Source organism: Citrus sinensis, chromosome 8 (assembly GCF_022201045.2).
Source record: "Citrus sinensis cultivar Valencia sweet orange chromosome 8, DVS_A1.0, whole genome shotgun sequence".
Taxonomy (NCBI): Eukaryota; Viridiplantae; Streptophyta; class Magnoliopsida; order Sapindales; family Rutaceae; genus Citrus; species Citrus sinensis.
Genome location: NC_068563.1, coordinates 4,885,065 through 4,896,024, shown reverse-complemented (window position 1 = coordinate 4,896,024; position 10,960 = coordinate 4,885,065). Strand labels below are relative to the sequence as shown.

Sequence of the window (10,960 nt, the reverse complement as noted above, 5' to 3'; positions counted from 1 at the left end):
CAAATTGTCATATCGGTCTCCTCCGAGACGATATTTTAACACCACAACATCATTGACCTCCATTTTCAACTAATTGAAATAAAATGAAGAACAGCCAAGCGTAGTGGCATTTAAGTAATAATAAACAAATCCCAACCCGAAATTATTTCAAACTCATCCCTTTCATTTGCCTTCTTCCCTCTTTCGCTTTTGCCTTTTTTTCTTGTATCCGTTGTAGGTTGTAACCTCTTTTCTCTCTTTGTTCTTTCTTAAGACCACCAAAGCAAAGCTGTCTCTAAAGTCTTCATAAAATTTTCCCATCAACCAAACACAACATTTCTCTCACATTCCCGAGAAAATTTCACCTCGCCGGAAACCATGTCAGTTTCCGGCAGCAGCAACAGCGGCAACACTTTCCCACAGAAAATGAACTCAAAAACACAGTTTCTCAATCTCAAACTCTACGTTCTCGTAGCAATTATCCTCACATGCGTTGCTTTAGTTTCTTTATCCATCTGCTTATGCTTCTGCTTCACCAAGAACTCACGTAAGCGAAAAATGCGCGTGAAACACAGCTCCGGTTTAATCCCATTGGTTTCCAAAGAGATCGTGGAGATAAAGGATCTGGGTCGGAACGAAAATTGTGAAAAGCAAGTGGGTAAAATTGGGAAAGAAGGTGAGATCGTTAATGTTGTTAACGTTGAGGTGGGTAATAAGAAGAAGAAGAGTGAAGAAGAAGAACAAGAAGAGAGCGATGACGTGTCGGGTAAGAGTAGTGACGTGGCGGTGGACATGGGGTGGGGCCGGTGGTACAGTCTCGGGGAGCTTGAGATTGCGACACGTGGATTCGCGGAGGAGAATGTGATCGGTGAAGGTGGCTATGGTATTGTCTATAGAGGTGTCTTGCAAGATGGGTCTGTTGTTGCCGTCAAGAATCTTCTTAACAACAAGTACGTTAAATGTTAAATGTTAAATGTTAGATGTTAATTTAAAATTTTGTTTGTTTCCAAGGAAAATAGTTCCCGAGAAAATTTTTTTAAGAGTTTTGTGTCCTAACATTTTTGGTCAAAACAGAGCGATAGTAGTAGGTAGAATGTGTAATATTTTATGGCTGTCAGATCCGAGTTTTCCGGCGAGTATCAATTTTAGATTTAAGATTGTGTCTTGTTTTAATTATTTTTTTGGGTTTCTTTAATATAATTTATTTATTTGTTTGTTTATTAATTTGTACCATGATGAAATTGCTGATGAATTGTCGATCTGGGGACATGTTTGGTGATATCTGTCGGTATGATGGATTCACTTTGTAGCGAAGTACTAGGAAAAGTAAATGGTTACTTTGTTCTTTAATTGACTTTTGTTGTTCTTCTTTAATAGTAGCTATGATTTTTTACTTCCTTTAACTTTATTTTTCTTCCTTTTCTTTCTTTTTGTTTGTTTATTTATTTATTAGGAATTAATGTCATTGGATTCATGTATAGTGTCTGAAATTTTATAGTTTTAAGCACTGTTACTTGTCCACCAGCACCAGCCCCGGCACCTAGGACAGCAACAAAAACATGAATACTAGCGAAGGCCTGTGATTTGCTCTAGGAAATTCACAGGAGCAATTTCGTCACTGTTTTCAATTTTCAATATTAGTTTTATCTTCTGTTAGAATTGAGCATATGAAGTGCTATCTATAGGAATTGTAGTAAGTGAAGTATGTTCCCGGATTAAAGCTTATATACGCTGTGGTCTTCTTCTTTGTAGAGGGCAGGCGGAGAAGGAGTTCAAGGTGGAAGTTGAAGCCATTGGTAAAGTCAGGCATAAGAACTTGGTGGGTCTAATTGGGTATTGTGCAGATGGTGCTCAAAGGTACATTTATTTTCCTGTACCACTTATTTTAAAATCAAATGGTTAACTGAAAATAGAAAGAAAATTCTCAAAAAAAAATTTCGGCAATTTTTACTGGTTATTTAGGATGCTTGTGTACGAATATGTCGACAATGGCAATCTGGAGCAATGGTTGCATGGTGATGTAGGATCAGTGAGCCCTCTGACATGGGATATTCGGATGAAGATTGCCATTGGGACTGCAAAAGGGTGAGTTTTCTAGTCTTCATTTCGTTGCTGATTCTTAACCAATCTTGAATCTATATGTGGTTGACCGTTTTAGTCCTAAATAGTGCATGGGCAAACTGATAATCTTGTGTCTATCCTTTGGTCAATTCTAATTTCAAAAGCAATGGCTAAAGCCAAAGATTTTGATGTTTTAGGCCTTGTAACTAGCAGTTGTTTTGTCAAATTGTACGTACTGTTTATGTTTTTGAAGTATGTGTACAATATGGTAATCACCTTATCATCTGAAGCTGCTTATAGGGATCACTTACAAGTTTGAAGTCCCTAGTTTGCTCTAATCTTCTTCATAGTGTTTGATAACTGTTAATGGTTATTTCTCTTACAGGCTAGCATATTTGCATGAAGGTTTAGAACCCAAAGTTGTACACCGTGATGTGAAGTCAAGCAACATTCTTCTGGATAGAAAATGGAACCCAAAAGTATCAGACTTTGGATTGGCCAAGCTCTTAGGATCCGAGGCAAGCTATGTGACTACACGTGTGATGGGAACATTTGGGTTTGTTCTTTCTTCCACTCCTATGTCATTTTTGAACAATAAATCAGTCAAACTGAAATGAATGAGTTATTTAGTTATTTGTTGTTATTTGGCTGCAGATATGTCTCTCCTGAGTATGCAAGCACTGGCATGCTCAATGAGGGAAGTGATGTGTATAGCTTTGGAGTTCTACTCATGGAAATTATTACAGGAAGGAGCCCAATTGATTATTCAAGACCAGCTGGAGAGGTGAAAAACCTGACATACCGCACCAGTATCGACTTTTAAACACTGGCATCATCTTAACTCTGTCTCATCTTATGTATTTCAGATGAACATGGTTGACTGGTTTAAAGGAATGGTAGCGAGCCGCCGTGGAGAAGAGCTTGTGGATCCTTTAATTGAAGTTCAGCCATCTCCAAGAGCATTAAAAAGGGCATTGCTGGTTTGTCTTCGTTGTATAGATATGGATGCACATAAGCGACCAAAGATGGGGCAGATTGTTCATATGCTTGAGGCAGATGACTTTCCTTTTCGTTCTGTAAGTCATGCTATCACACTCTTATGCATCAGTTCTCATCACACTTATTGAGAAGTCAGTTTCGACTGAAATGACAAGCCCAGCTAGTTGTCATTCATTGTTTGTCTTATTCCAATTTGTCTACTGTTATTATTTATTTCCCCTTTCAGGATAGTAACTCATTTGTTTATTTGTTGTCTTCTGCAGGAACACCGACCACATCGAGAGAAAGATCCTCATACCTTGAATGAAGCTGTGCCCGACAAAGTTCCATACTCAACCAAGCATGCTGCGGGTGGAAATGTAGAGAGATCAAGATGGAGATAATTGTTGTCATTTTAAGCTTTGGATGTGCATATATTGCTTCACTTTCATTTCTTTTTTGGTTTTTTAATGCCTTTTGTCGATATATTGCAGCATTTATCTTCCATCTAAACAAGCCTTGTAAATATGTACTACTTTAATATTTGAATATCGCAATATTTTGTCAGATTATTCCTTGACACTGAGTATTGTTCAAGAGTTTTCTATAAGTCTCCAATTTCTTTGGATTACAGATAAAGTAAAAGCAAAGCAGTGTAGTCATTTCTTTTTTCATTTGATTCACTCCTACTATATTTTACTGTAGAACACTGTTAGCTCAGTTTTGAAGCTAAGGAAACACTTCAAAATTCGGTCACCAAACAATACAATTATAGATAGTTATCATACAAGGCAGTATTGTGTTGCTTTCACTGAACTTGAAATATTCCTGCATTATTTTTACAGAAATTTTGATGACAGGGATCAAATGTTTGTTGTAATTGTCTATTCCCTGCCATTACAGCAACCCAGAGGCCCAGCGGGCAACAGTTGATCTCTCTCTGCATTTATGTTTTGTGTTGTGTTGTGCCCTACGGGTGTGTTTGGTGCGCGGCACCGTACCGTACTAGATTGAATTGGATTGTAATGTATTGTGTTATAGTGTAATAAATTTAATATAATACTATATTTAGTGTTGTATGCACTGTATTATGTAAATAAATATTTTTATAGGGTCCAACTATGTTGCAACTGTGATACCATACCACAGTTGCTTTCAGTCATTAAATTCAGTTAATATAACTGTGCAACTATGGATCCAACTACTGAAAGTAACTGTGGCACCAGCTATTGTCAAATGTTGTTATCGGTGAAATTTAAATGTTTTAATTAATAAAAATAAATTAACTTAAATAAAATATCACAAAAACAAATATAAAACAATATTTAAGCTAAAATTTGAGGAGACCGGCTTAAACCTGGGGTGGGTGGGGGGTCAAGTGTTATAAAAGATTGGTCTGGTGAATTTAATCAGACCAGGTATTATTTGGTTTGCGCACCAAACGAGGGTCAGGTTTTAAAATACAATTCAGACCCGCTTTATGCGGCACGACAAACATGCCCTCCAATGTCCTTCTAGTACCCGTATCATAGCCGGGTCACCACACCTCCATGATTGCTTTAATTTTTTTAGTTCATGTGTGTCAAAAGGCGTGTTGGAAGTGACATGATTGTGAATTGTGCTTTGATTCATATAGTTGAGATTTGAGAATGAATTTTAAAGCTTAATGGTTAGTTAATTTAATTAGGCATCTAGGATACGCAATAATTTCATTTAAGAATTATTGCCTAGGGTCCAATTCATGCCGCACATAGACTCTCTTAATAAGTATATTAATTATTTGTAATACAAAACCAACTTTTTAATGTGTTATATTTACTTTAGGTATTGATTGATAAAGGTTTAATGATTTTGTATTGTATTAGAACATAATAAAGTTGTACTTTGGTGACCAATGGTAGTAGGAACCAGGGGCGGATCTAGCATGTGATTAGGGGGGGCTTAAGCCCCCACTGGCTAAAAAAAAAATTCTAAAATTAAAAAAGAAAAATATTTTAATTTTTTAATTAGCCCCATAAAAAATTTATTAAAATAATTACTATAAATTATAAATTCTCATAAAATTTAAAATTTAACTTTTAAGAATTATAAAAACTTATATTTTAATTAAAAATAATGATAGCCCACCACTCAAAATATTTTCAATTCTCAAAAATAAGATTAATTCTTTCAGTCTCTCTAATAATACTAGAGCGAACGTTTTCAGTAATAAAATTTGTGAAAAATCATCTTTGAAATCATATGTGATAAATGATAGTTTGATTGTTTATATACGAAACAATAAATTTAATAATATTGATAAAAAATTTTAACTAACACTTGGCTGTTTATTTGTGCAATTGATTATTTCATCGACATACTAGTTAACGAATTATTTTATAAGTCGTAATAATCCCCAGTTGACCATAAAGCGTAAATTGATAATCTTTTTGATTTTATGTGAACATTTTTTCCCCCCAAAATGAATATAACTTTATGCCTTTCAAATCGCAGCTTATCTGATTGGAAGAGTATGCTGATCGTGCGACTGAGACAAGGCCAAGCAGAATCAACGGTTCACGTGCTCCCTACTTCGTGGACCCTACCCTACACATTCTTTAAATCCCCCTTCATTCACTCTTCTATTCAGTTAACAGGTGTTTCACAGCGCAAGAACCGCCGATATCTCATCTCTATGCGACACGCGTCACTTAGTATTCGCTCGAACTCACCGTCTCTTTACCAAAGCCCGCGCCAAACAGCACTAACCGAAAATCCACTCATCTCTTACACTTTCGGCGTAAAATTAAAAGTTGGGGGAAAAAAAATTCTCAAAGCTCGACATAAACACTGGTAACCACTAACACACGCATCACCAGATCTCTTTGTAATATAGAGTGAGAGAGTCAAGCTTTGGGCTTTATAGCCATGGACGAGAAGCTGATACAGCGGCTGGAGGCCGCGGTGTCCCGGCTGGAGGCGATATCGGTTCGCGGAGGCAGTGGTGTGGAGAGTTTCGACGATGGAGCTGACGCGGCGTCGGATCCGTCTATCAAGGCTTATGATGATCTGATGTCGCAGTATGTGGGTAGGGTTTCGGCTGCTGCTGAGAAAATCGGAGGACAAGTGCTGGACGCGACGAAGATTGTTGAGCAAGCTTTCAGTGCACAGAAGGAGCTTCTAGTTAAAGTCAAACAAACCCAGGTTGGTGATTTGTGAAATTAATTATGTGAAATGAGTAGAAAGGATGTTGGATTGGATGATAGGACGTCGTTTGGATATGTTTTTATTTGTTTGTTTATGAATGCTTGCAGTTGTGAACTTGTGATTCGAATAGATGTGTATTAATTTCATTTTGTTTCTTTTGCCTTATTGAATATTAGAATGTGGATTCAATTATAAGGGTATGGATGCATTTCATTTCATTTACTGATATTCGAATGTATAAGGAATTCAACGAAGACTTTATGGGGATCAAATGGCTGTTCATGTACCCTTGTCTTTTAGAGGCTCAAGTGGTGGCTCGTTTACTTATGTTTTCTCATATGAATCTCACGTATCCTACTATTGCAGATCCCATTTCCGTACCAACTCAGGATATGCTTATTGAGCTCTTTGAGAATTTGATTTAGATAATATGTCTCTATCCGACACAGTTAGTGTGGATTAACTTGAATTGCATTTGATCTAGGGAAAATTGTCTTGATAATGTAAAGCTTGCTAATTATTGCCAGGGGAGTGCTAAAGAGAGTGGTCAATGCATTGAAAAATTGATGGTGAAAATGCAATTGAAAAAAAAAAATTCCAATGTGTGAAGATAAGTTGGTGATATTGTCTCTTTATGGGGACGAGACTTTTTGAAATTTATTGTTATTAGTTCTCTGAGTAATTTCTGAGGATTTGATTAAGAATAAAGGAGAAGACTGAATTGAGAACTGGGCTTAAGCATTTGGTGTTTGATTGTACTTCATAAATCCATTTCCTGTGAATTGAATTGGTTTGGTGTTGTGTGGGATCTGTTCTTATGTTACAGAAACCTGACCTTGCGGGTTTGGCTGAATTTCTCAAACCATTGAATGAAGTGATTATGAAAGCAAATGCTATGACAGAAGGGAGGCGATCTGATTTCTTCAACCACTTGAAGTCTGCTGCTGACAGTCTCACAGCTTTAGCTTGGATTGCATATACGGGCAAAGATTGTGGTAAGAGAAATGTCCAGTAATTATTATGTTTTAGTAGTGAGTCTGTTATTTTCTTCACTTTCAATTTTGGTGGTGTTTCTTGTTTTAAGGTATGAGCATGCCTATTGCACACGTGGAAGAAAGTTGGCAAATGGCTGAATTTTACAGCAATAAGGTACTATTTGTATATGTAAGAGCCGGCAGTTGACATTTTAGAGCTGTCTGTTGGCATTCAAGATTTCTATTGTTTTGTGGTAGAGTATGCAAGCAAGGACAACTGTATTGGCATCATAAAAAGGATGCCCATCTATGAATCTTGCTTTGCAAATATATCTCACGATGATCATGATGAAGTATTTTTATGTGATGTTTCCATGAGCCAAACTTTTACTCGTGCTTAATTCATTTTCTAAACAAGTGAAAATAAAAGGAAAAATTAGCATGCACTAATTTTCTCAATTCAATTTTTTGATAATCTGGGAGCCCAATCATGTTGAGATTTATTCAGCGTTTTCATTAGCAAAAAATTTATTGTTGACATTTGGTGTCATGATATTCAGATTCTTGTTGAGTACAGAAGCAAAGACCCCAATCATGTTGAGTGGGCCAGAGCTCTCAAGGAGTTGTATTTACCTGGTTTGAGGGATTATGTTAAGAGTCATTATCCTTTGGGCCCAGTGTGGAGTGCTACTGGTAAAACAGTGACATCTGCTCCAGCTAAAGCTCCTTCACCAACTGCCCCTGCTCATAAACCAGGTGCCCCTGCCCCTCCACCCCCTCCACCTTCTTCTCTCTTCAGTTCTGAATATTCTCAGGCATCTTCATCACGCCCAAAAGAAGGAATGGCTGCTGTTTTTCAAGAAATTAGTTCGAAGCCCGTTACAGCTGGTAATTTTCTCTCATCTCGCCTTTCTGTTAAATATTGAGCACGGAACTTTGAACAGCTAAATAATTTAACTTGATTGCTTTCTAGGTTTAAGAAAGGTCACGGCTGATATGAAGACCAAAAACCGTGCAGACAGAAGTGGTGTTGTTGCTGCTGGTGAAAAGGAAAGTCGTACTAGTTCACCTTCTTTTTCCAAAGCAGGACCTCCCAAATTAGAGCTTCAAATGGGTCGCAAGTAAGTATACCATGATGTATATCTCTGGTTTGCTTTTAAAGGATGGATTTGATGCAATAGTCATATTTGTTTGATGCTTCTCTATTATTTCCTTGCAGGTGGGTTGTTGAGAATCAAATTGGAAGAAAGAACTTAGTTATTGATGATTGTGATGCAAAACAATCTGTATATGTGTTTGGATGCAAAGATTCTGTTTTGCAGATTCAAGGTTATTATTGTTGATCAATCTGCCGATTTTTTTTTTTTTTTTAATTTGGATTTTTCATCTGTTAATTTACTTACATGTTTGAGGCCAAGGTCTAACTCTACTGGTAAGGAGCTGGCTCCCTAGGACTCAGTTCATGGGTTTGAGCCTCATGAGTGTGCATGCTTTAAAAAAGGAAATTCACTTGTATGTTGTATGGTTGTTTACTTATCATGCCAAGAGTTCTCAAGTTTTTATTGTTTGGATTCCCATTCAAAGCTATGAGCAATTTATATTATTCCAAATTGTGCAGGGAAAGTGAACAATATTACAATTGACAAATGCACGAAGATGGGAGTTGTTTTTAAGGTTAGTTTGCAATATTTTAGAGAGAGATAACCTTTATATTTCTTGTTATGGGAGCATGAGTTATAAAATGCTTTATACCGAGTTGATGTTCTTGGCATGGATGAATAGGATGTCGTGGCTGCTTTTGAGATTGTAAATTGCAATGGTGTTGAGGCCCAATGTCAGGTATCTATTTTATTTAACCCTTGGTCTAATTGTATTATGCTTTTAAATTTTTTCTGATGTTAAATTGAATTTGGACTCTGTTGAGTTTCTCTTAGTGTCTTGTATTACCTTTAATATAGCGGTAATGGCCGTGCATTTAAAATATATTAAATGTGTTGTAATGTATGTCCACTTATTGTTGCTCTTGTAGGGTTCAGCTCCAACTATTTCAGTGGACAACACAGGAGGTTGCCAGTTATATTTGAGCCAAGATTCTTTGGGGGCATCTATAACGACAGCCAAGTCTAGCGAAATCAATGTGTTGGTACCTGGTGCTGGGCCTGACAGTGATTGGGTATGTTTTGGTGTTACTATTCTGTTATTTTACTTGTCTGCTCCTGAAAGTGTCTTTAATTATAATTTTTCTCCATTTTCCTTGTGCATATGATAATATAACATTTGTATGTGCTATTAATTTGTAAGTTACTTAACATTTGGTCAAATTGGGTTATTTGGGTAATTTACTCTAGAATCACACGTGGATTGTTGGCTGGAACAGTATGGAAAGTTATTTCTAATAGCCTGAAACAGTGGGTCTAGATATTTACCGAGTCATGAATTGGCATTAATATTTCTACATGATTGTTTTATGGAGATTCATTATCAGCATTGCTTTTTCAGCATCTGCTTTAAAATGAGTCTACTTGAATTATGTTTTCAGACTAACAAACCAGAATGTAATAAAATTTTGGCTTCCTGGGCTTTATCCTTACCATCTGTTTCATTGTAGGCGGAGCATGCTTTGCCACAACAATTTGTTCACACATACAAGGATGGCCATTTTGAAACAACTCCAGTCTCCCACTCTGGAGGGTGAAATAGACACTTTTAGCTGTCAATATAGGATCAACTTCTTTTATTTCATTAATTTCCTTGGATGGCTTGAGGGTGGCTTCTATTTTTTCTTGCCCTTGATTTATTTGCTGTCTATATAATCAGGGCACGGTCATCATCCATCACTTGTGTCCTTTGGTTTCCCAAACTATTGGCATTTTCTTCAAGAATTTTGATTTGTTTGCTTTTAGACATGTCTTGTAAGGTTTTTTTAATCTTCTGGCGATTGTGTTGTAATGAGAACTTGTACCTCTTATGTATTTGTTTGCATAGTTTCTAAAAGTTATATTGATATTGTACTCTCTACTCTCCTCTGCACTTTTAGAACTTGTTGTTTTGGAAACATAGTTGTTACTTGAAATGGATTTGAACTTTGGATGCCCTTCAATACAAGGGTAATACCAGAACTAGAAAACGCATGTGCAAATGCAATGGTTCTCAAGTCTTTCTGTGCTTGAGCTTGACATGTAGTATGTAGCCTATGATAATGTTTGGCCATGGGGTGCAATCGATGGGTTAATGACGACAATGTTGTACATTATGCTATGCATTTTGGCCGGAGATGAGATGGCCACATGGTGGTGGGGGCACACATTATCATGGCAATGTGATCGGTGCCCTATGTCTCTTAACAATTTTTGCAGTTCACTGTGGGTTTCTCTCTAGCCTTTGATGTCTGGATAAAAATCAAAATAGAAAAGCTGTGGTCCATTGATTTGTCGTCGTTAAAAACAATAATTAAATAAGAAGATAGGCTGTGATCGATCGTCACTAGAGAAACGGTCTTACCTGTTGCAAGTAATTCATAAGGTATCAAATAATTTGTATTCTCAAACAGAGTAATTGTAATTATCTGTTGCGTAAAAGTTGTACCTGTTTACTTGCAACTTAAGTTCGCACATGTAACATGCGAAGACGAGAAAGCCCTCTCATTGGTGCTTTTTGTTTCAATAAAGTCTGTTATTAATACTTTATGTTATAGTGGAATTACCGAACTCTAATGATGCCGGTGAGATATGATCACTTTTTGACGAGCGCGAGTGCGGCCATCTGTTCTTGTAAATCCACAC

General features: G+C 36.8%; 2 protein-coding genes across 2 annotated transcripts; both read left to right on the top strand.

Moving 5' to 3' along the window:
- LOC102607189 (probable receptor-like serine/threonine-protein kinase At4g34500) lies at positions 1-3,598 on the top strand. The gene is made up of 7 exons (XM_006487087.4): positions 1-929; positions 1,732-1,836; positions 1,942-2,064; positions 2,426-2,596; positions 2,695-2,824; positions 2,907-3,116; positions 3,303-3,598. The coding sequence occupies exons 1-7, from the start codon at positions 358-360 to the stop codon at positions 3,420-3,422; spliced, it is 1,431 nt and encodes a 476-aa protein (XP_006487150.2). The 5' UTR covers positions 1-357; the 3' UTR covers positions 3,423-3,598.
- A 2,064-nt stretch (positions 3,599-5,662) lies between these two features.
- LOC102607481 (cyclase-associated protein 1) lies at positions 5,663-10,196 on the top strand. Its single transcript, XM_006487088.4, has 10 exons — positions 5,663-6,201; positions 7,031-7,199; positions 7,289-7,353; positions 7,739-8,066; positions 8,152-8,299; positions 8,398-8,507; positions 8,797-8,852; positions 8,961-9,017; positions 9,208-9,351; positions 9,787-10,196. The coding sequence occupies exons 1-10, from the start codon at positions 5,926-5,928 to the stop codon at positions 9,871-9,873; spliced, it is 1,440 nt and encodes a 479-aa protein (XP_006487151.2). The 5' UTR covers positions 5,663-5,925; the 3' UTR covers positions 9,874-10,196.
- The last annotated feature ends 764 nt before the right edge of the window (positions 10,197-10,960 follow it).